The 25126-nt window shown below is 46.7% G+C and overlaps 1 protein-coding gene across 1 annotated transcript in view; it reads right to left on the bottom strand.

The window, feature by feature from the left end:
* The window catches only part of COL22A1 (collagen type XXII alpha 1 chain), a 224738-nt gene that overhangs the window by 79751 nt on the left and 119861 nt on the right, over nt 1–25126 (bottom strand). The window contains exons 27-34 of the mRNA XM_084847960.1: nt 24959–25012; nt 20597–20638; nt 19522–19554; nt 14161–14214; nt 12057–12110; nt 8550–8603; nt 3288–3341; nt 1790–1843 (exon numbers count right to left, since the gene is read on the bottom strand). Coding sequence (XP_084704086.1) covers nt 1790–1843; nt 3288–3341; nt 8550–8603; nt 12057–12110; nt 14161–14214; nt 19522–19554; nt 20597–20638; nt 24959–25012 — 399 coding nt within the window. The remainder of the gene's footprint in view (nt 1–1789; nt 1844–3287; nt 3342–8549; nt 8604–12056; nt 12111–14160; nt 14215–19521; nt 19555–20596; nt 20639–24958; nt 25013–25126) is intronic.

The following is a 25126-nucleotide window of genomic DNA, read 5'->3' as shown; positions in this document are numbered from 1 at the left end:
TAGAAGGCAGCTTCCTATGTTCCTGTGTTCCTGTGTTTGTTTATACTGCATCATTGAGGCACACTCCCTTTGACAGCATATGAAAGTCCGCCCCACAGAAACACACACACACAGAGAGCTCAGGATAGTTCTTTCTACATTGTTAGCAAGTACATCCATAGACCACCAGGGAGCTCTATAGGTTAGTTCTCTGTTCTAAGCCTGAAAGGAAGGGACTGCCTTATTATTAATCTGTGTAAGCTGCTCTGGGAATCTTTTTTCTCTGAAGAGCATGGTAAAAATGCTTTATATCAGGGGTGCAGAACCTCTTTCAGCCTGAGGGTCAAATTCTATTTCAGAGAATCTCTCAGAGGCTGCATTCCAATGGTGGGCAGGATTGAAGGCAGAAGGGGTGGGACCAAATTATCCCAAAATGCCAAAGCACGTACTGCCAGTAACAAAGCCTTAGGAGAGGCATGTCAACCTTTTAAAATGGAGGGGGGGGGAGGAATGCACAAAAGCTGCAAAATGACCAAATGATTGGTGGCTGGGAGAAAGGGGGTGGCTAACAGGGGAACTCTTAGCTTCTGCACCCCAACATTAAATAAAGCACAGCTTTGTGAGAAACACAATTCTTCACTTACAATGGAACTTGGGTCTAATTCTCACCAGCAGCAGATCTGGTGGAGGACTAACTCTTGGTCAGGAGACATTGCCAGCTGATTATATCATAGTAGGGATGTACAATGCTGGAAATTCCATTACATTTAAGCCCAATGGGATTTCACAGTGTTCCCATCCCGATAAGCAGCGGTGGACTACAGCGGATTTTTTTTCTGATTTCAGAAGTGTGTGTGTGTCAAAGGTCTTGCGCAGGTCCACCTGTCCACTATGTAGTCCTGCAGAGGCATATTCCCATTGTGAATATTCTTGTCAGTTTCATCGCCGCCACACACCACTTCATTCAGCCCAGCAGAGCCATATTCCATCTTGGTCAAAGAACTGGTCAGTTTCATCCTCCACTTCACTGGTTCCTAAGCCCAGCAGGGTGGGGTGGGGGAGTGCCGAAGCAGAGATGAAACTGACAAGTTCGTTGACAAGTACAGAACATGGCTGTGCTGGGCTAAATTAAGTAGTATGTCGAGATGAAACTGACAAGGATATTTACAACGGAATATGCCTCTGTGGGGCTACATAGTGACAGACGAACTTATGCAAGTGCATTCTTGCACAAGACCCCTGATTTAAAAAGTATTTAAACATCATGACCCAATTTGCGCAAATTTACAGACGTGAAGGAAAAAACTTTTGCGCAATTTGCTGCCACCATTTTAAAAAATCTGAAATCCACATATTGGATCAACCTGCTACAGATGAAGTCAATAGCAATTGGGGGGGGAGAAATGGGGGGGAATTGCCAGGATGGAACTGGTAAAAGCTGTTGAGATTTTACTCCGAAATGGAATTCTCATACATCCCTATGCCTAGGAATGGTGTGGGCGCCTGTCTCGGTCTGGGATTCTGGCGGACCATCTGTGCCCCCTGAGCTCTCCTGCCAAACCTCTGCCCCGCTTGACCCCCCCCATGCTCACCGATCTGCCTACACTTACCTAGGCCCCATCCACCTCTGCCACGATTGCCATGTTTTGAAAAAACATGGAGATCGCAATACTGCACACATAGACATATACGCAAAATGGTGCCGTGAATCTTGCATAAATGGGTGATGCCATTTTGCGTATCAGTCTATGTGCGCATTTTTTACCCGCCCATCTCTACCTACGCCTTAGCTATTAAAGTAGTTTTGTACCTTATCTCCTTTTTGTCCATTATTTCCTGGTTGGCCAGGATCTCCAGGTATACCCTGTAGAGAAAACAAAACACACCGCTTTAAACTTTTCCATGGAAATGGGTGGTAGGAAAGTACATGGGATTCATTAAACCCCCTGGAAAGATGAATGGTTTCTTTGCTGTCAACTTTCATACTTGCTTTTAATCCAAGATAATAACATTCCTGAGATAAAGAATCTAATATTGTATACAGTTCATTGGAAAAAAACACACACATTTCATGTGTCACTAGAAAATTATGCCAAAAGTGAGATGGTGAGATGAATTCTGAGGTTTCTTCTTGGGCAAAAATATAAAGTAAAAGTATGAGGAACTTTGAGGAAAGCCAGAATTGCAGTAAGACTAGTAATGTTTCTCATAGGGTCTGCTGCACATCCCTGTTGAGACTCACTTCTTAACACAGTCTTGCCATGCCCCAACTGGAGGGGTCTTCCTCAGAGGAGGAGCTAGAGGCCCCAGAAGCCCAGAGTGCCCCAGACCAGGGACTGCCACCAGACCCACAGGAGCCTGAGCCCTCAGGGGAGGTAGCTGCAGGGCCATCCCTGTCAGGAGAGAGGGACTCTGTCTCTGAGGCTGAGCCACCCCGGATCCCCGGGAGCATGGTCGCCTCATGTGACATGTTAGCAGGGCTCCCGTGCAAAGGTGTGCTCGCCTCCAGAAAAGGTCTCCTCAGGAGAAAGGGACTCCTCAGGAGTAGGCCCTGGAAAGGGAGCTCTGATTGCTGCAGTTGAGCTTTGGGTGGGGCCCCGCTGGCTTTGGGCTTAAAAGCCTTCACTGGAAACCCAGCCAGTGTTGGAACAACTGGTCCATCCAGCCTCCTCCATGTACCTTGCCTCCTGAATTGTGCTCTGTGACTGATGCTCTGTTTCCTGACCTTTTGGACTGCTCAACGACCCTGTGTCTGGACTGTGTAACGTACCTGACTGATATCCTGTGTTTGACCTCTTGCTTCTTACCTTGACTACTCCTGCTGCTGCCTGATCCTTGCTGTCTGCCTGCCTGTGTTCTGACCTCTGCCTGGATTTGACCACTCCTGCCTTAGCTTAAACCTCCTTGCACTGAAACCTGTGTGCTTGATCATTTGCTTGCAACTTGACTACTATATTGCATCACTCCCTGTACTTGCTTGCAAACAGCCAAGACTTGATCTAGAGCAGGACAACTCTCAAGCTAAATCTCAACTGCTAGGAGCCTTTCCAGGTGTGATAGCGCCAATGTGACAGTGGAATGCGCACTTGCCTGTGGCGCAGAAGCATCATGTCTCAAGGGGGAAGTTGCACAAGCTGTATGGGCAAAGTACAGATGGCACACTGCTTGCAAAAAAAAAAAAAATCCCCTTTGGAGAGGATTGTCCTGTGCCACCCAGAAAAACAACAGTGTGTTTAGCTGGCTGCCACATTCAAGGTTGCCCATGTCTCAGATGTATAACCATTTGCCAGGCTGTTATATGTACCTACCACATTTCCAGGCAATCCCCGTGGGCCTGGGGGCCCTGCAGGTCCAGGAGCACCCTGTTGAAATAAATCCAAAGCATGTTTCTGATGCTAATTTCATATTAAAGGAAACCTATCACCACAAGGAACTCGCAAAATACTGTGCAAGCTTTCAAGATATCCAGCACTCTTCATCAGACAAGATGCTAAATAAAGCGAAACTGGGGGTGGGGGGGGGGTGAGGAAGTGTAGGTGACAGAGTATGCATGCAGTTACGGGTTTAAGATGTAAAGTGGGACTGGGCTGCAGATGTTCCAATTATGTTTTCCAGGGGTTGATATGGTTTCAGGTTGTGCCTGAGACCCTCCCAAGTGTTGTGTAATATGGAATTTGAATTGGGTTTTTTTTTGGGGGGGTTAATATGGCTATGATCACTTTTAATATAAAGAGGTTGACATTCATTAAGTGTAATTAAAGTATTGACTACAGACAGCAGCATCATAATTCTCTGATCATGAGCTGGGAAGCAAACTTACTGAAAGTGTGGTGCAAACAAGAGCTGAAATGAATCTTCACAAGCCTGGGTTTCTGTAGCATCATGTGCATTTTTGATGAGGGAGAACCCTTCCAGCCCAGCTCTAGTCCCAAACAGAGCAAGGCAGGGAGGGAAAGCATTTGCTCATATGGAAAGGGTTTCCTATTGGAAGAGAAACTGATCCTGGGAACTGAATCCAAGGGTTACTTTAAGGGTAAGATCACTGTTTGGCAGAAGGATACAGTATCTCGAGGGAGGGCAGACCTCAGGCTTGCACAGTCTATTATGTGTTTTTTACTAGGACCCTGAGGTCCACTAACTGGACCTAGACTAGGGATGTACAAAAGTCACTTACATTCTCACGAAATTGATTCGCGGTGGGGGGAGGCACTCCGTCCCTCCCCCCCTGAAATTCTGGACGGGGGGGTGCTCTGTCCCTCCCCCCAAAAATTCTGGCCAGGGGGGAGGCGCTCCATCCCTCCTCCCCGAATCCTGGCTGGCCGGGTGTGCAAATGGCGGTGGCCATAGCCGCCGCCGTTTGCGTCCCTGTAGTCAGCCATGATAGGTTACGTAAACATTTACGTAGCCTATCACGGCTGAGTAAAAAACAAAAAACCGCGCGTACGCAAATGGCGGTGCCCCTGGGCGTTCCTTATTTTGGCATGTGTAGTGTAGCTACGTTATTTGCGTTCCCCTTATTTTTGCCGTAGTCTACGTAAATGTTTATGTAGACTACACGTGCCAAAATAAGGAACGTAAATGGTGGCGCCCACGGGCAAAGCGTTTTGCGTACGCGTGGTTTTTTGTTTTTGTTTTTACTTAGCTGTGATAGGCTGCGTAAACATTTACGTAGCCTATCATGGTATTTTTTAAAAATCTAGCTGTGATAGGCTACGTAAATCTTTACGTAGCCTATCAAGTTTTTTTGTTTTGTTTTGTTTTTTACTGGAAATGGCGGTGGTGGCCGGTCGGAAGACCGGCTGCCGCCGCACCGCCACTGCCACCAGGAGGATTCGCCCAAGGTAAGTCCCGTCCCGGGGGTGGCGGGGGGGGTAGCAGACCGTTTCGCCACTGATTTTGGGGGGCCAAATGCGCTGGCATTCGGCCTCCCCGAGATTCGTGGCAAAATTCTCTGACATCCCTAACCTAGAGGCCAAACGATTACCCAGTAGGCAGAGCCTATTACCAACTGAATCCTGTGAGTCATAAATGCTGGCTGCTTATTCGCTACCGGGCCAGGTTTAAGGTATTAGTACTAGGGTCCAAAGCCCTATGCAACTTGAGACCAGGATACCTGAGAGAGCGCCTTCTTCTTTACCAACCCGCCCAGGCACTGAGGTCATTGGAGGGTTTGCTCTTGGTGGTTTCACATGGGCCCATGGCCCAGTTGGAGTCCACCAGGAAAAGGGCCTTCAGCCAGGTGGCCCCCTTCCTGTGGAACTACCTGCCTTTGGAGGTCAGGCAGGCACCAACATTGTGTTGCTTTTGGTGCCTCCTGAAGATTTTGTTATTTTGAGAGGCTTTCCCTGAGTGACCAGCCGCTGTTTATTACATTCAGAATCTGTTTCTTTTACAATGTTTTAATTGTTTTAATATGGTGTTTTATTCTTTTATCTTGTTTACCACTCTGGAATCTTTGATGTGGAGCAGTATATAAATATTGTAAATAAATGAATAAATACATCAGGATTGCCTTCATAGACAAGAACAAATCTACATCCGGGTTAGTACAGATCAGGGATTCTAAGTCTAACTTAGACTAAAAATTGCTATTCTTAAACAATTGGGAGTTGGGGAAACCCTTGCTGAACAGCCAAAGATCTGCCCCATCTACCTTCTGGCCAACCCTACAGTGCCTTACAGTACCCTGTGATAGGGATGTCAGAGAATTCCGCCACAGATTCCAGTGAGGACGGATTCTTTAGAATCCAGCCCCCCCCCCGGAATCCATGGTGGAACGGCCTCCCGCCCCTCCCCCGCAGAATCCCCCCAGGATGGAACGGGATGCGGCGGCGGCGGCTCCGGCTGGTTTCCCGGCTGGCTGCGGCAGGGCTGCTGCGGCCGCCATTTGCGTTCTTGTAGCCATGATAGGCTAGATAAGTATTTATGTAGCCTATCACGGCAAAGAGCAGGGACACAAGTGGTGGCTGCTATGCTATTTGCGTCCCTGCTATTTGCCATGATAGTTACTTATGTAGCCTATCATGGCTGCTTGCAAGGATGCAAATGGCGGCCGCTACGATGGCCGCCATTTGTGGCCACAGCAGCCCAGCTGCAGCCGGAACCGGCTGGTGGCTCCGTGGAGTAAGCCGGGGAGGATTCTGGGGGGAAGGACAGAGCACCTTCCCCCCACCACGGATGCCCTGGCGCAGAGCCAGGTAAGGGATTCATACATCTCTACCCTAGGAGTCATAGCTTAGTGGCAGATCAAGTGATTTGCATATTGACAATCCCAGGTAGCAGTGCAGGAAAATCTATTATTGGGACCTTGGACAGTCATTGTTTATTAGGGTAGACAGCACTGGACCATTGGTCAGACATTTTATAAGGCAGCACTTTAGGCTTATTATTGTATACTGACAATGAGCATCACCTGCAGGCGTTTTGGACAATCAGTTCAAATTAGTGCTGTGCTGAAAATTTCTCCCACTTTTTTTTTTTTTACCTTTCTCATTCCATTTAATAGAAAAGAAATTGCTTTTTTTGGGGGGGGAATCAACAGTGAAGAAATTTTGGAGAAATTCTCATGGGTTGGGTTGGGGTTCTTCAGCTTACCTTGCTTAGGAGGTGGCTAAGGAGTGGGTGTAAATGTCCTGTTTTTCATTGTACGATCGTCTCTCTGGGAGCCTTTACCCTCCTCAGCTTCCTACATTTCCATTAAAGCCCAGTGGAAGGCATCATGAGGTAATTCCTCCCATAGGGCCTTTTCAGATCAGGAGGTGCAGGCAGCCTCAGAGGGTAGCAGTGATTAGGTAAGCTCAAAAATGCCACACAAAAATTATAAAAAAAACTCTGAGAATGAGGCAGAACAATGGAAGCCTCTTTCATGGGGGAAGAAAACTTTCAGGAAACTGGAGGACAGATTTTAGCTCGGCACTAACTCTACCTCTTCGCTTCAGCTAGATAGAGCACTGCCCCCCCCCACACACACACATTCACACCTGCATTGTGGTGAATGCAAAATGGGGGCCAGCCTGCCAAGACAGTTAATGCTGTTGCAATACGAAAAACCCAACCCCCCTTCTGAAAAACAAATGAAGCTGTGCTACAAGCCATGCCAATGGGGAGCCCCTCCTGTGAGAAACTGTCAAGAATTTCTTCCCCTGGAGAAATTTGGTGAAATTGTCTCCCAAATTTCTCTGCCCACAAATAAGGTGGAGAATTTTGAGAGACCATTTGCGCACAGCTCTAGTACAACTATGAATGTGTGCACTGCATTGTATAATGACACATTGTGCTATGCACATTTGAACACTTTCAGAACTGCTTCTCTGCCTCCCTCACCTCTCTTGATTCCATTAGCTTGTCTGCTCTGGTCTGATGTCACAGGAGGGCCTGGCAGGGAAAAGTAGCAGAGTCCCTCTAACTGCCACTGCCTTAACTCAGGGGTATGCAACCTTACTGGGTCTGTGGGCACAATTTTAATTTAAAATGTGTCCGTGGGCCCCATGAAAAATTGCTGTCAGAGGTGGATGGGTGGCACCTCCTCCTTCTCCTCTCCCCCACTTGCAATTTCCTCTTCTCCCCATCCTGCTCACGATTTTCCTCCTCCCTTCTCTACTCTCCCCCACTGCTTCTGCTACACTCACCTTAGGAAAAGAAAGGCCATGGAAGAAAAGGCCATGGTGGGGAAAGTAAAGGCCATGGCGACTGGAAAGGTCACAGCAGTGAAGAAGTAAAGGCTGTGTGGTAGTGGCAACAGTGACTGAAAAGACTGTGGCAGGGGTGAGGAGAGGCAGTGGTGGGGAAGGAAAGACTGCGGTGTGGGGGGAGCAGTGGCAGCTGGGAGGAAAAGGCCACAGCAGGGAGAGGAGTAGGATCTGGCGAGTGCCCTTGGGGGTCTTAGTGGGCTGTGCCCATTGGTTCTAGGGTGCCGACCCTGGCCTTAACTCTCCGATGTCATGGAGGCAATAGGATAAACAAAATAAATTTACAGGAGATTTCAGAGAGCTAGAGATACATCTGTGAAATCAAATATGCATGGGCTTCCAACTGATACCTTCTCAGGGCAAATCAGTTGAGCGATTTTGTGCTGGGGGGGGATTTCAACGGAAACCACTAGATTTACACAGGGACAGAAACCGTTTACTGTTCATGGTGCCTAACGCAGAAGAACACTTTGCTGCATCTTTGGAGACAGTGAACTTGATGGAATTCCACCATGTTGAAATGACCTGTTGAATTGTTCCTTAGCCTAAGATGTCTTGGCCTAATCCAACATGAAGATCTTCTGAGCTGCACCCACCTCTATTCCATTCCAGTGTGGCTTGAGGAGGAGAACTTTCTGATGGATTGAACCCATCAACTTTTTCTGCAGGAGGCCTATTTGCTTACTTAATTGCCTGACAGCTGAACTGCATTTGGCTGATGATGCATGTTCCAAATGTCTCTTTGAGGGCATGCTGACTCCGAATCTGTGGGTGACTCAAAAAGGCATAAAGCATAGGATTGCACATGAAATGGCTCATGTGGACCTGGGGTACTTTGTACGCCTTCTGGCTGTCTGGGAAAACAACAGAGCAATTACTTACAGTCTCTCCGAGGATTCCAGGTTGTCCTTCTGCTCCATCCTGTCCCTTCATACCCTAAGGAGCAAGGAACAGGGTTTCAGTCTGATGAAAGAACAGACCAAATTACATTCATGTACATTCATACAGCCATGCAGACAAGAGCAGTCTGCTCACACGGTGGGGGCCAATCCAGCTTTAGTGGCTGAACGGACGACAACAACAAAACACTTCCTACTCTTTCCATTCACCGAAAGAGAATAATAATACCTGATCATCAAGCTGAGATGCACAAGACAGATGATTAAGGCTTCATCATCAGAGCCTGAGGTTCTGATTCAGACCTGGATTAGGGCCCTAATAATTTCTCTCTGCGTGAGCCAGATTTACCAGGGAGGGGGTGGGGTGGGGGTTTCAGAGTGTTATTTCATTTTGCTCACTCATCTACCAGAGCAACCCAAATTGTGGGTGTGCTTGTTTTGAGATATTGGGTGAAATGAATGTTCTGTAAGTTCGTTTTTTGTCCATTGAGGCTGACTTGGAGGTTACCCATATATATTGGCTTCTTCCTCTGTGGGAAGAGGGGGAACTGTAGGCCGTTCTTTGAGTTGCATTAGTTCAGTGCTGCAACAGGGAGGGGATTATTCACAACTTGAGCCAAATCATGCCTTCCCTGCAACCTTCAAAAAGCAGGAGTTAAGGGGGCATCACAATATATTAGGGGTTTACCCCCCTCTGGCCCACTTGTAATTCAGAACTAGGTCACCTGCTCTTTAAATCATGTTAGACCCTTTTGCATACACATATTTGCTCCTCTGAAATCAAGAACTTTGCCCAGAAGAATAATGTGGCAATAGTGGTGGTGAGAATTTTGAGATTCTTTTAGTGATGCAAAGTAATCAAGCTGGTGCTAGGATAAAAGCAAACAGAGGAACAAGCAATATATGTTGATTTCAGAATATGTGAATGTATGCTAGGGGTGTACAAAACCCCACTTATCCGCAGGGGGTCTGCCGGGGGGAAGGAGGCAATCCGTTCCTCCCTCAGGATCCTTTATGGGGCAGGAGTTGATCCATTCCTCCCCCCCGGAATCCTCCCCAGTTGGCTCCATGGTGAGTCCACGGAGCTGCGGGACAGGGCCGCCAGCAGCCAGACCTCCATCTGCTGCCGAGCTGAGGCCGCAAATGGTGTCCCACATAGGGGACGCCATCTGTGTCCCTGCTTTGCCATAATAGGCTACGTAAATATTTACATAGCCCATCATGGCAAAGAGCAGGGACGCAAATGGCATAGTGGATGCCATTTGCGTCCCCGCTTTAGCCGTGATAGGCTACGTAAGTATTTACGTAGCCTATCACGAAAAGAGTAGCAACACAAATGGCGTAGCAGATGCCATTTGCGTCCCTGCTCTTTGCCGTGATAAGCTATGTAAATATTTACATAGCCTATCACAGCTAAAGTGGGGACGCAAATGGCGTCTGCTATGCAGGACACCATTCGCGGCCGCAGACCAGATGGTAGACAGCAGCGGCTGGATCTGGACCCGCTGGAGGCAGGTAGGAGTCGGTCCACCAAGACTTCCAGGGGTGGCGGGGGGGATTGCTCCATTCTGCCATGGACTCTGGGGGGCCGACTTCACTGGAATTCGGCCTCACTGGAGTCCATGGTGGAATTCTCTGCCATCCCTAATATATGCAGCATCATTTTGTCCTCTCTTTGAGTTATAGGCCCAGTTCATAACTGCTCTAAAGTCACTTCACCACAGGTGTTGTGGAAGCTTCAATTCTGTAGTAATCACACCAAACCCATAAGCTGTCTGATGTAGCCACATATACGGCCAAATATACGCTATCTTCTCAGGATAAGGTATCCCAGGTCATCTGTGCACAGAACTGGGAAAAATACTACTGCTTTATTTTTAATGTATACTGCTGCATTTAACATAGTCTTTGTTTTTAGCTTTATCTTTTCAATGCTGAATTTGTGTTACTATTTTAATAAGTAATACTTTTAGGGAGCAATCCTATGGCCACTAGACAGTGGCTAGATGGCCACAGGATATCTGGTTTCCTGGGAACTGACCTCAGAGCCCGTGCTCTGAGGTTGGTTCCCAGAGAACTGACCTCCCCCCATTTTTGTGCTGCAGAACAGCCCTGTCCTCCATGCTTGCTAGAGGAGTGTGGAGCGGCCAAAATGGGGTGTTCCTGGAGGGCGTTCCGGGGGCAGGGGGGAGGAAATGTCATACAGCAGCATCCTCCCCCGCTCTGCCGTCCTGCAGCTAGGCAGCTGCAATTGGCTGTCTAGCAGGGCAGGAGAAGCGCGGAGGGAATGATCCCTCTGTGCTTCTCCTGTCCTGCATTGGATAGGTGGTCGCCTCTGAGTTTGGAGGCGGCTGCCTATCTGAACAGGATTTTATTTTATTTTATTTTTATTTTATTTATTTCATTTCTATACCACCCAATAGCCAAAGCTCTCTGGGCGGTTCACAAAAGCTAAAACCACAAAGCACAGCACAAAACAATATACAATATGAAAGCTTAAAAACCATAATTTAACAGTACAACCAGAATAAAACCTAGCAGCAATGCAGAGATTTAAAACACCAGAGCTGAAAGGCTAGGAAGGTGAAATGCTAAAATACTGGGAGAATGAAAAGGTCTTCACCTGATGCTGGAAGGAGTACAATGTAGGTGCCAGGTGAACGTCACTAGGGAGCTCATTCCACAGCTGGGGTGCCACAGCAGAAAAGGCCCTCTTCCTGGTAGCCACCTGCCTCACTACCTCTGGCAGGAGCTCACGGAGAAGGGATTGCTCCCTTTACGTGCTATATTACTGCTTTTTATCATTGGTTGCATTTTGTTTTGATTTTTTTATGTATGTCGCCCTGAGAGCTTTGGCTATAGGCAGACTCATAAATTAAATGAATAATAATAATAATAATAATAATAATAATAATAATAATAATAATAAAAAATACTGCCCTAAGTGTAGTGTGAATACATGCAGGGACATTCACGCTTCCTCACCAAGGGGGAGCCAGTCGAGGTGACTGTATGAAGCAAGCCACTGTGATTAAGAAGTTGGGCCCTGGCCAGAATGAGAGATGCTGCAAGACTTCTATCGGAAGTGTAGATGGCAAAAGACTAGAGATGAACATGACCAAACACAGGTGAAATCTCATCTTAGGGCCTCTTCTGTGGCAGTGACAGTGGGGGGAAACTGCACCGCTCCACTGCCATTTCATTTGCACAATGTCAGCCTGTGTGTGTTGGAGCTTTTTTTGTGTTGTTAGGGACCTGCACTAAGCAGGTATAGCAGGACAACGTACTGACCCCTCGAGGGCCCACTGTGACCAATATCCATTATATGTTGCGGATAAAATTGCTCATGACTTAGATGCCATAGTTTGGGCAGAACTGGAGATGGACGAAGCCAGGGCGCTGTCTGGTCCTGCCATAGATACTTCTCACCTTGTACACTCTGAGGATGTGGACAAGCTGCTTGGAGGGCTGAGACCCATTGCTTGCTTACCTGCTGCCCTGCAGGTCCAGGTGGTCCCTGTTCACCTGGAATGCCTTGTTCTCCCTGTCGAAAGGAGGGGAGATGGGGGGGAAAGTAAAACATAAGTGCTCTGGGCTATATGTGATCTTTTAAATCTCTCCAGGGAAATGAGTATCTTCAGCTAGCCCCAAGGAAAGGAATCCCATCCTTTCCTTGAACATTTGGATAGCCTCCCCATTCCATCCCACCCCCCCACCCCAGCCACAATACAGAGTTGCACACATGGTTGTTCTGATTCTGAAAGCTAGTCACAGGGGGACTTTAGCCCATTGTTCAGCATTCATCACTACCTACGTAACCTCAAATGTACAGACAAGTATAGTAACAACTTCTCTCCTTCTCTCTGTGGACACCCGGAGAGAGGTCATGGCAACCTGCTTGTCTATGAGCTGCCATTTTGTGCAAAATTGTGCGTAAGCTATTTACAGAAGCCTCCATTTTGTGCAAAATGGTGGTTATAAATAGTGCGATTTATGCAAAATTGCAGGCATAAATGGTATAATTAGAACATTTATGCCTGCAATTTTGCGTGGATCATGCTATTTATGGCCACCATTTTGTGCAAAATGGAGATTTCCGTAAATAGCTTACATGCGACTGTATGCAAAATGGCCACTTGTGGACAAGCGAGATGTCATGAGCTTGCCTGACTCAGCACACATCACGCTGGGTAAACTTGGACATCTGTGACCTGTGTCCAGGGGGCCAAGCTGGCAAAAACCCACTGAGCTTGACCCCCAAACCAGATTCCTTGACATCCATATATTCACTTCAACTTATTCTTACTATTGACTATAATAACCAAATGTTTAAAATCTGATATGCACTGAAATCCTTTATTATTATTTTTCAAAATAAATCAGGTTTAGGGTGAAGTATAGAAGGCAGGAAATAAAAGCCAGGTGGAGAGAGAAATCTGCTCCAAGATGCTGCCCAAGATGCTGTTTATTTCAACTGATCATCCCACTAGTTTTCCAAATTCCTCAGACCTCAAGAAGACTAGGAACGTTATTTAGGGTGCATTCATATGCATGTTCAGGCAGAAACATGCAGGCTTGGGAATGGTGGGAGCTGTAGGACCTTTTTCTGTCTAAAAATGCTTAGGATTGGACCCTTAAAAATGAAAGCTGATTTGATCAGTAATACACATGTGCGTACGTACACATTGTGGTAGACATAGTAATAATGAAATCTGATAACGACAGGATTCAGGAATAGGGATGAATGGACTCACCAGTGCCCGGCTTCCTCGGGTGCTTGCTGAGACACTGCCACTGCCTGCCCCTGCTGGCAGAGCTGTGCGAGCTTCTGAAGAGCCCCGGCGAGCACCTGAAGAAGCCACGGGGCCACCTGCCCTCATAGCGAGCCTGCCGAGCCACCATTGTGCGCCACAATGGTGGCTCTGGAATGTCCATATTTTTAATGTTGCATAATTGGTGGCATACCAAAGGCACCATTTACTCAACATTAAAAATACAGACATTCTGGGGCCGCCATTGTTGTGCACAGTGGTGGCTGCCGGAGTCCCCATCAAGGAGACCAAGGGGTTAAGAGCGACTCCTGCCGCCACCGCCTCTCAAAGCTTGCTAGGCCTCATTAACCCCTTGTTCTCTGCTCCTTGCAAGGAGGGGGGCAGGGGGCTGCTCATCAAGCAGGTCCAGGTGCACAAAGAGTCTCTGTGAGCCAGTCCAGGCGGCGTGAGCGAGGGGAAGTCCGCCAGAGTCCACCTCCTACCCGGACTCTTGCGACACCCCTGTTCAGGAATAATGCCAAATCAACAATGTGCATGATGAGAGGGGGAAAGAGAGAGAGATCATTTAAAAGACTGCCAGTCTTTGACCATAATAATTTCTCTCTCTCTCTCTCTCTCTCTCTTTAAAATACTATCTACACTGTCTACAAACCTCAACCCACCACTTTTCCTGTTTAGATGACTGCTAGTTCTTTTGTGGTCTTGAAGAAGTAAATGAACAAGTATCTTCAGCCTCCCCCCTCCCAACCTTGCCCCCCACTCACCCTTTGACTTCTGGTATTTATAGCAAGGAAAGAAAGAAGATTACAATAATGTGCTTACGGGTTCACCTCTTTCTCCTTGATCACCTTTTTCACCTTGTGGCCCTTGTTCTCCCTGGGAACAAAACAAAACCAAACCAAACCAGAACAGAAGAGAACAGAACAGAACAGTTGGGACAGCAGGAACATGCTCAGAAACACCACGTTGATCTACACAGACAGAGTTGGGGGTGGATGTAATAAATCCCCTTGTATGCAATGATCTAGTTTCCCAGTACAGGCAATTTTGCTTTGGGAATCGAGCAGAGGGTCCCTTCAATTGAGTTCCTGCGCTTTTCTCCTTTTGCCTGAATGAAACTGACGTTAAACCAAAGTGGCACTAGCAACTGTACAAGTGACAAGAACAGCAGGCTGTTTCCAGATCAAGTCATACTTAAAGAAGACCCATTTTAAGTTTCGAGATTGTTTTAGAAACATCAGAAAACACTATGGGCTGTCATCTTATGTGAACTGGGCTGGGCTGTGGTATCTCCATTCTCATACCAGCTATCTGCAAGGGAACAGACATCCCTGGCTTCATATTGTTGTCAGCACCCATGGCAAATACATCAATAATGACTGTTTTACATGAACTGGCAACCAAGGATTGAGGTGCTCAGCCATTTTGATACAATACATAGAAGCAACCCTCCAGTGATAACCACTTATATCTATATGGAGAATTTGTAAACAACCCCAAGTTCAAAAAGTATTTCCTACAGGAAACTGATCACCAGCAATCAGATTTAAAAGAAAATGGAAAGAGAGGTTTTTGTTGCAGTTGCTGTTGTTGCTGTTAACTGGACTATAAAAAGCAGGGTGGACAACAAGGCACCTGAAGGCTACATGCAGGGGATTTTTGCAGCCCGCACTGGGTCCCCTGCCTTAGTGGCACAGCCCCCACCACAGCCACATAGCCCGATTCTCAGAGATTCTGCTAGGAAACAAGCAGGGGTGTAGTGGCAAATTTTGAAATGCAGGTGCTCATCATGACATCCCCATAGCCACACCCCCAAGGACAGTCCAGAAATGCAGGCAGCTGTCTTGATCCATATCAGCAAACTAGTTCTAGCAGTATTCAACTCCACCAGGATCAGGTCTTTGTCACTGTAATGAGTCTCAATTGCCCAGTCAAGACCAAGCCACTCCAGCATAATTTACATTACAACTAGGGATGATGGAGAAATCCGTAACGGAACCAAATGACTTCAGATTTGTATGAATCCAACCTGCAGATTCTGCAGCGGACCGGCTTTTCCCATCAGGCAAATTCCATAGGGATGTCAGAGAAACCCGCTGCGGATTCAAATGAGACTGGATTCTTTGGAATCCGGCCTCAGGAATCCGCAGCGGATCGGGACCACTTACCTCTGCTCCAGGAGGACTGGAGGCAGAACGGCACTTGGCTGCTTCTTCCAGCCAGAGCCGTTCGCCTCCTCCCTGCCGATTACCTTTAAAAAACTGTCTGGGTTTTGTTTGTTTTTTAATAGCAATCGGGGGGGGGGGGATGTGCCCATAGACTTATATGCAAATTGAGTCATGACTCTTGCGTATAAGTCTATATGTCCATAGGCTTATACGTAAGATTCACCGCCCCAATTTGGGTATAAGTCTATGGGCACATGTGATCAGCAGGATGTGACCATAGACTTATACACAAAATAGAGCAGTGAATCTTGCGTATAAACCTATGGACACACAGACTTATATGCAAGATTCATGACTCTATTTGCATATAAGTCTATGGGCACATCCCTCCCAATCGCTATTTTTTTTTTTAAGAAAAAAAAGACCTTTTTTTAAAAGGCAGTCGGCAGGGACAGGTAGGAGGCGAATGGGTCTGGTTGGAGGAGGGAAGGTAAGCGCCCCCAAGTCAGTTCCCCCCCCCCCAGAATCCAAGCGGAACCACTCTGGAGGATTCCGGGGGGGGGAGGAATGGAACACCTCCCCCCCCCATGGACTCCCCACTGGAACAGATGGTGGGGAATCCGTACACCCTTAGAATTCCACAGACTCGAGGATGGTTTTTTCTAACCTTTGGGAATTCTGTACAAATTTTGTTGTAGAAAAATACACAAACATTTTTTTTTTAAAAAGCCAAAAATGTGCATTTCCCCCATAGGCTAAAGTGTGAAAATGTGCATTTGGGGGAAGTTGCGCATTTTTGCACATGTGAATTTGCGCAAATTTGGAAACTAAAAAAAAAGCTGATTCCGTCGATGGGCGGATGATGGAGCTAAAGGCGCCTGACAATCTGAGAAACACAGACAGAACAGATTTTACACAATCCTTGCATCCCCAATTACAACTCAGTACTGTTGCTGAAAAAATGGTTCCCCCAACTCCTGCTACTGTGTAGTGCGCAGCTAAGAGCAGAGGGATTACAGATATCTAATGGGGGTGGCAGATGACATCAGAGTCCCTGCTAATCAAAAAGTGCTGCATCCCTGCAAGCCCTGGCTGCACTATACCACTGGAAACAAGGCACATGCTCCCCAGGAGCCTTTTTCCCCAGCAGAATGGCCAGTTGTGCACAGAAACAGGCCACACAAGGAACACAGGCATAGCTGCTCTACAGAATCATGCTCCCCAGCCTGCCAAATAACTGTTTCGTAGGCTGGAGGGAGTGCAATCTGCTGGGAAACAAGTCCTTCCAGTTGCAGTGGTGGCAGGGGAGGGGTTCAGCCCCTGGGCGGCTCCAGGGTTTAATGCACCCTCCCTCCAACCTTCTGAAGTTGCCCTCCCCTGACATAAGGAATCTCAGGGTAGCAAGGATGGGGAAGTTGGCTGAGCCCCTGCCCATCAAAGTAGACCAGCCATCCCCACCCTTATGCCCCCTGCATGTGTTGGACTGTAAGTCCCATCATCCCCAGCCAGGACAACCAATGGCCTACTAGCTTAGCATGCTAGATATTGTAGTCCAACACATTCAGAGGGTGCCAGGCCAGGGGAGGCTGTCATCGACAGCACTGGACTTGATAGATCAATAACCATTTAAGTCAGCTTCGTACACATAACTCAGTCACTCCCCCCCCCCCCCGTTTTAAGTTCGGTTCATCTAGAACTTTGAGAATTTCTCCAGCCTTAACTTCAGTTTATCCCAAACTTCGAGGATTTTTTTTTTAAAGTTTGCATGGAAATTCACATGCTTTTTTGTCACAATTTTTGCCTAATATGCACATTTTTGCAATGTGTGTTATATTTCCTGCATATGAGAACATCATTTTTTCTAATATATGAATTTTTGATCAAAATTTTTAACTGAAGAACTCCATTGCAAAGTTTGGAGAGTGCAAATGTTGAAGGATAAGAGAGTTTCAGTTGACATAGTGGTTCAAAACAGCATTAAACTGTGAACTAAACCATTTTTTCTCCATCCCTATATGTTAGACAACATGATCAGTCTTGTGTGAAGAATCTATGCTGTCATCTAGTGGCTGAGAGAAAGATGACAGGATGGTGTGAACTACTTTAATAAAGAACTTCTCCAATTTGCTAACACTGATTGCTCATTTGGGAAAATATTAATAAAATCATTCAAAGCTTGCAGCCTCTTCTTAAACAACAAAATTGCTTGAAATGCAATGTTATGGGTTAATTAAATTAATGAGAAGGATAATCTTTAATAACTGCAAATGAAAGCCACTATCACCATGGAAACCGAGGCTGCCAATTAATTTTAGGAACCTTGGTTGATATTCTACCTCTTCAGCTGTTTTCTTGCATAGTTTGAACTGCAATTTTAAGTGGATTGAAAGGAACTATGAGAAATGTATATATCATCAATTTATTGAAAAAGCCAAAAGAAACGGCAGAAATAACTGGACTTGACAACTCTAGTACCAAGAGGGGCTTCTTTCTGTACATTCTACAGAAATAATCCATCAAGAGAACATAGTCCTCCTTCACAACTCAACCTGTTGTGTTCCAGCAGTAAACCTAGAATCATGGATGGTATGTCTCAGTAAGAAGAAAGGACTGTGTTACATAGAGACAGATTTGGAGTACTGACCCAGCAGGGTGTTGGGGCCTGTTGTGAGGCAAAGGGGGGCACTACCTCAGTCCAGATCTGGAGTGTGCATTATAGGAACAGAGGAAACTGCTTTGGTCCATCTAGCCCAGTGTTGTCAGCACTGACTGGCAGCAATGGCTATCCAGGGATTCAGCCAGGATTCCTTCCTAGCCCTACCTGGAGAAGCAGGGGACTGAATCTGGGACCTTCTGTTTACCAAGCGTGTGCTCTGCCACTGAACCATGGCCCATTATACAACCCAGGTCCCTGAGGCCATTTGCTGGAGCTAGGTGACTTCAGCTGAAGCCTGAAGGTACTGCTCTGTGGACCTCGGTAGCCCTAATATTTATACCACTAAGTATTTAGTAGTATAAATATTAGGACTACCTGGGTCCACAGAGCAGTATCTTAGTATTTAGTGCCCATCAAAATGTGCCCATCAAAGTAGACCAGCCACCCCCAACCTGACGCTAAGTATTTAGTAGTATAGTATTATAATACTAGTCCTATGAAATTATAATATTAGTACCATAATACTATAGTACCAATAGTACTATAATACTGTAGTAGTATTATACTATAGTATAATACTGTATAATACAACACTAGTATTAATAGTAATATAATGCTATAGTACTATAATACTACATAACTCTAATGTAAGTTTTATAATACTATAATACTAGTATTTATAATACTAAGGTAGTCCTAATATTTATTCTAGGCCTGACCAACTCAGAGGCTGTATGTTGCCTTCCAACTGATGTGACTGAAGAAACACCAAGGCCTAAGCCAGGGTTGTTGAACCTGAGGCCCGCAAGCCAAATCTGGGCTTCCCGCAGTCTCAGCCTGACCCTCCAGGCTTCTCTGTATGACCCCACCCTCTCCCCCTACCTCCACCCCATTTTGTCTGACTGATTGTTCGGTGGTTTGATCGTTTGCTGGTTTCCTGGCTTTTACGCAGTGCCCCTGCCCCCACCTGCTGATAGGTTGATATGCCTCTGTTAAGGCTTACTTATTGGAGGTAGGAACCTTAAGCTAAAATATGCTTGTATTTTTGGTATGTGCAGTCTTGTTCCCTTTGCTCCACCCACCACTGGAATGAAGTCCCTGAGCTCTGAAACTGAATTCATGGTCTCAAGCTCCAGTTGGTGTCAATAGGAACCCCCTTTCAAATGCAAATAGCAGCTCTGTAGTTGCAGTTGCTGTCCCCTCCCATCTCCCTCCCAGCAGCTGCTATTTGTAGTTTTAAAAAGATGCATGTGATGTTAAACAATGTTGTTAACATTGTGTGTAGTTAGGCCCCATGAGCATGACTTCGGTGTATTACAGCAACACGGGAGAGGTCAAAGAATTAGATATGTGACTTACAGGAACACTAGGATGTGGAGTAAACACAGAAGTCTAGAAGGGGAACAAAGGAAAAGGAAAAGATTATTTCAATGTTTTTTTAAAAAAAAAATAAGCAACATCCCTGATACTATGATGGAAATCAATGGATGGTAATTCACTATCTCTGTTATCTTTTTTATATTATTCCATTTTTCAAAAGCATCCCATAGAGCAAAGAATTGGGGCAGGGGGGATCTGTAAAAGATCTCTTGGAAGTTTGCAAAATAAGGCATACGAACACTACACCTCAAATTCCAAATTCTGATATATAGTCTCTAAATAAAAGTAAAACAACTGAGTAGAATTGACTTGGGAATTCTCTTTTGCAACCCTCACTAAAATGAATGGAAGCTATGCAAGAACATCGTAAGACAGAATGCTGAGTGAATGATGCACATTAGCTTTTTGTCTTCCATCAGCAGAAATCTTCAGGCTCCCTGCTTCAGGCTGCTTAATATAATACTTTTTCTGTACACACCAACAGTCCCACCCATCTCTGGATAAACACACACATACATGTACGTGCACCCCCCCCCCCGTAATATGCAATCTGGAGGATTTTCGATACGCCAGTTGCATCAGTTCCTATGATCCTAAGTGGAATTGCTGCCAGCTGCATTTGTGACACGTATTTCCTGCGTTGGATTTGTTGTGACAGGAGCACAATTCGGGGCTTCTCGGGTACACAGCCCCCAAGCCTTTGCCCACCTCTTATCTCAGTTTAGCACCGAGCCTGGTTATTTCTTCCACTTTATGCTAACATTTCAAGGTTTCTACAGGAGTGCATCTTTCTGCCCAAAGTTCCACAGGCAGGCTGCAAGATAATGAGCAGCTATCAGGATGTAGTAATAAAATTAATTTCAGTTGTGGGGCAGACTCTCCTACTTCCGGAACAAGAGCACTGAATGAGGTCACCTGCTGATATTGCACAACAACAACAAATACACTTTGACTCTTACGAACCATTGGTGCCCCCCTCCCCATATTTAGGTACCGATTCCATTTATAGCCCACTTAATTATCACCACAACACTCTAAATGCAGTGCTGCTTACCGTTCCTGGTAGGCCTGGGAGACCAGGAGGGCCAACATCACCCTAAAAAAGGAAGCGGGTGGACAGGGGAGTAAAAGCAGGAAATGATCACACAGCACAGCATCCATACCGGTGGGATGCAACTACCCCAAACAAGCTCATCTGACAAGAATTATTCTACCTTAGAGCAAAACTAGGCATGATATTAATTCATGTGATTAGCCCTACAATGATTTATTATTACTTTAAAAAAATAGCAGCACCAATGGAAGCTTTCACCCCAGGGTAAGTTGCAGGTGTTGGGCACTCAATTTGGATCAGGACCATTAAAGACTCCCCTCTGGTCCAAATTTGGTTCCCCCCACCCTACCCCAAACATACAACTGCTGTCTATTTTATTTTATTTTATTTTTTGATACCGATCACTCAAGGCACTCACATTGATTAATTACTCCGGTAATCACGGATAAAGAACCACATGTAGAAAAATTAATATGACCTGGTAGTACTATACATGTGTGAATGAGGAAAACTGAATCGCCTCTGAAATCCACCTTGAAACTCATTCCAGTCATGTCTAGGGATGGCGGAGAATTTCTTCCCGAAACTTCGGGGGGCTGAACGCCAATGTGTTCGGCCCCCCGAACAAGTTTCGGGGAGAAATCCTCTGAACCCCCCTGCCCCCGCACACACCCCCGGGATGGGACTTACCTTCGCCGAATGTCCCTCCCGGCGGCGGGTCCGGCCGGCGGTTTGGCAGCTGTTCGTGTGGAGTGGGAGCAGCAGCTGGTCTTTTGACCGGCTGCCGCCGCTGCCATTCCAATAAAAGAAAAAAAAAAACGCCCCCGTGATAGGCTACGTGACGATTAACGTAGCCTATCACGGCTAGATCTGCAAAGTCAGCCGTGATAGGCTACGTAAATCGTCATGTAGCCTATCACGGGTGACTTAAAAAAAAAAAAAAAGCGCGTACGGATAATGGCAGCCCCCATAGGGAGCCGCCATTCCCGTTCCTTATTTGGTCGCTGTAGTCTACGTAAATCTTTATGTAGACTACGGCGAAAATAAGGGCAACGCTATGCGATCTGACTTTGCAGATCTAGCCGTTATAGGCTACGTTAATCGTCACGTAGCCTATCACGGGGCCTTTTTTTTTTTTAACTTTCGAGTTCGCGGCCGGGCGAGGCGGGAAGCCTCCTCCCTGGCCTGAATTTCGGCCGGGGCGAGGCGGGAAGCCTCCCCCCCGGCCTGAATTTCGGCCGGGGCGAGGCGGGAAGCTTCCCCCCCTGGCCTGAACTTCACAGGGGGAGCAGGGAAGCGCCTCCCCCCCACTGCGAACAAGCTTCGGCGAAAGGTAAGGGACTTTCGTCCACCCCTAGTCATGTCTGTACCAGACTGAGGGCTTCATTTGATTGTATTATTTTCAAATGAAAATTCATGCACATTTTCCCAAATGTATGCATCGGTTTTTGAAATGTACACATTTTTTCACCCATTGATTAAAGCAAGTCTGTGTGCATTTTTCAAAGGAGTGCATCCTTTCATTCGCCTTTTTCAAATGTACATCTTGTTCAAATTCATTTTCTTTGTTCCGCGAATGACATCGCGAGGGCAGGATCCAATGGGGCTCTTTTGCCCCTGCCAATATCCTTGCACTCTGCAGATTCTCCTGCTGCCGATTTTGTTGCACAAGCAGGACCCACCACTTGCACAACAGGGATTTGATGCTTCCTAGAGGAGGCCCTGAAATGAGCAGAAATGCTAGTTTCTGGATCGGGGCAGGTCAGCAGAGCTCTCTCATGTGAGCTCCACCAACATGCCCCATTCCAGAAGTGAGTGTTTACACTTATTTCTAGTTGTCCCTGGAAGTGTGGAATCTTCATTCCGCAAGCAGTGAATGAGCACTGCTTGTGGTTCAGAATTACCAGGGTGAAAGCGAATTGGCGGTGATATTAGTTCCCCCAGTGGATTCTGCTAGGGATGTTGGAGGAATCCGTCCAGGGGATGGAGTTCACAGAGCTTTCATCAGCTCAACCCCCCAGACTTCAGCTCACTTTCCTGAGAGCTGATTCAACTCTATCTGCATCGAGTTGGGTCAGGTTGCAGATTTTCTGAATTTTTCTCTCATAAACAGAATGTTGCACGTATCGCAGCTGCAATTTGCATAATTTCTGGAAATTACAGCCTTACTTTCCTAATTTGTGCTAATTACAGCTGTAATTAGCACAAATTATGCAAATTGCAGGTGCAATTTGTGCCACTTTCTATTTATGGGAAAATACCCTAAGAAAACTCCTGGATTTTGGGAAGTGCCCTCAGCTCAGCTTGCAAATGCCAGCCAAGCCAGGTGCGCAGCGAGAATCCGTCGGGACCCTAAAGGGCTGGATTTTCAAATAATGGCTATTCCTAGATTCTGCCCCAAGTTCAGAAAGGTACGGAGTTTGATCACAGGTTTCTTCAGATCCGCATTTGTTTCCTGGAGGTGAAAACTGGGTAAATTCTAACCCAAAATGAATTTCTTAGACATCCAAAGAGAGCACACATAATGAAACATCTCTCGCTGCTGACTTGTTTTATGCTAAAATCCAAAGGTCTTTTCAGACTATACAGTAATAGGAGATGAGCTAAAATAGTAATTAAAAAAACACACTTAGGGAGCAATCCTATTGAGATAGGTAGCCGCCTCTGAACTCGGAGGCGACTGCCTGTCCAAAGCAGGGCAGGAGAAGCAGGGAGGAGATAGTTCCCTCCGTGCTTCTCCTGCCCTGCTTTTTCAGCTAGACAGCTTATTGCGGCTGTCTAGCCACGGGAACACACAGCGGGGAAGGAGGCTACTGTACGACACATTGGATGTGTTGTACAGGCAGCTACGGTTTCCCCACCCCGGAACACCCCAGCCACACCCCTTTCCAGGTGCTCTACTCTCCTGTTCTGAGTGCAGACGATGGGGCTGTTCCACGCTGCCTTACAGACAGCATAGAAGTGCTGGGAGGTTGGTTCTCCAGGAACCAACCTTGGAGCGTGGGCTCCAAGGTCAGTTCCTGGAAAACACCATATCCTATGGCTGTCTAGCCACTGTCTAGCAGCCATAGGATTTCTCCCTTAAAAACCCACATCTTCCTGCCCGGAGTTTCTCTGATTGTGTGCTTCCTCTCTGCTTTCTAAGTTCCACGCTATGTCTCAGGAATGAAACCATCACAAACTGGGATCTTTTCCCAACCATTACAAACAAAAACAAACAACTTGTAGGGATGGCAGAGAATTCTGCCACAGATCTTGGTGAGGCCGAATGCCAGTGCATTTGGCCCCCTGAAATCTATGGCGGAATGGCCTGCCACCCCCCCGCCACCCCACGGATCCCCCCTGGGACGAGACCTACCTGGGGCGCATCTTCTGGGCGGTGGTGGCTCTGGCGGCGGCTTTGGTGGCAGCGGCTGCAGCAGCCGGTCTTCCGACCAGCTGCTACCGCCGCCGCCGCCATTTCCAGTGTTAAAAAAAAAAAAGACATGATACGCTACATAAAGATTTACGTAGGCTATCATGGCTAGGTTAAAAAAAAAACCCAAACCCCCGACGTGATAGGCTACGACGGAGTGCAGCCAGCCGGCGAGGATTCCGGGGGGGAGGGACGTAGCCTCCCCCCACCCAGCGGAACCTGGCGGAGCCAGGTAAGGCCAATTTCGTACATCCCTACAAACAAGCAAGCAAAAAACCCAGTAGGGCTACACTCAGCAAAGTTTGCCTGGGGAACAGTTCCTCTGGCTGTCGTGCTCATGGCATTGGCTTTAGTTCTGCTCACAGCAGCTTTCGTGGCGGCTATCTTTCATTTTAGTTTTTACCCATGAATGCCCAAAGGAATGATGGTACTTGGTGACATAACATTCAATTCCAGATTTCAAAGAGAATGCCACCAGGCTGCCGAGGGCAACTGAGCTGCCGCTTGGAGCATCAGCATTTTGTTCTTGTTAAAAAAGAAACAAGCCACTTTTGTCTTTAAAGATAAACCCACTTCCACCTGAAACGTCTTTAATCCCCCCCTATTAAAGTAGCTCCCCAACTTTTGCAGGAGATTAATGGTCTCAGAAAGGCGTGAGGAGAAATATATTTGGCCCAGCTAAATTGGGATGCAATCGTTCAACTGTTTCTATGCTCTGACAGTGCAATCCTGTACACGTCTCCTCAGTAGTAAGACCCATGTAGTTCAATAGGGCTTCCTCTGAAGTGAGTATAGGATTGCATCCGTATCTATCATGCTTAGTGGTTATTTTATTTTGTGCCTTGTGGGCCTGGCACAATCTCTCTGCTTGTGTATGCATAGGGGGGGTAATTCAGTTCTCTTTGTGTGAGCCTCTGAATTCTTTCAGTTGTTATGTTGAGGCTCACCTTGTCACCTCTTTCACCTTTGAATCCATGAAGTCCGGCTCTTCCTTTTTCTCCCTGTAAGGCACAGAACAAACATGGGTGCTTACTTTATTACTCTGGGCAGTGCCCCAAGTGTTTGCTGCTACACCATAGGTGGTCAGCAGGAGGCAGTAAATCAAAGTTCAGCAG

Source organism: Heloderma suspectum, chromosome 4 (assembly GCF_057233095.1).
Source record: "Heloderma suspectum isolate Gila_16-S chromosome 4, 16-S_ref, whole genome shotgun sequence".
Taxonomy (NCBI): domain Eukaryota; kingdom Metazoa; phylum Chordata; class Lepidosauria; order Squamata; family Helodermatidae; genus Heloderma; species Heloderma suspectum.
Note: the sequence above shows the minus strand (reverse complement) of the source record. Positions and strands in the feature narration are given on the sequence as shown.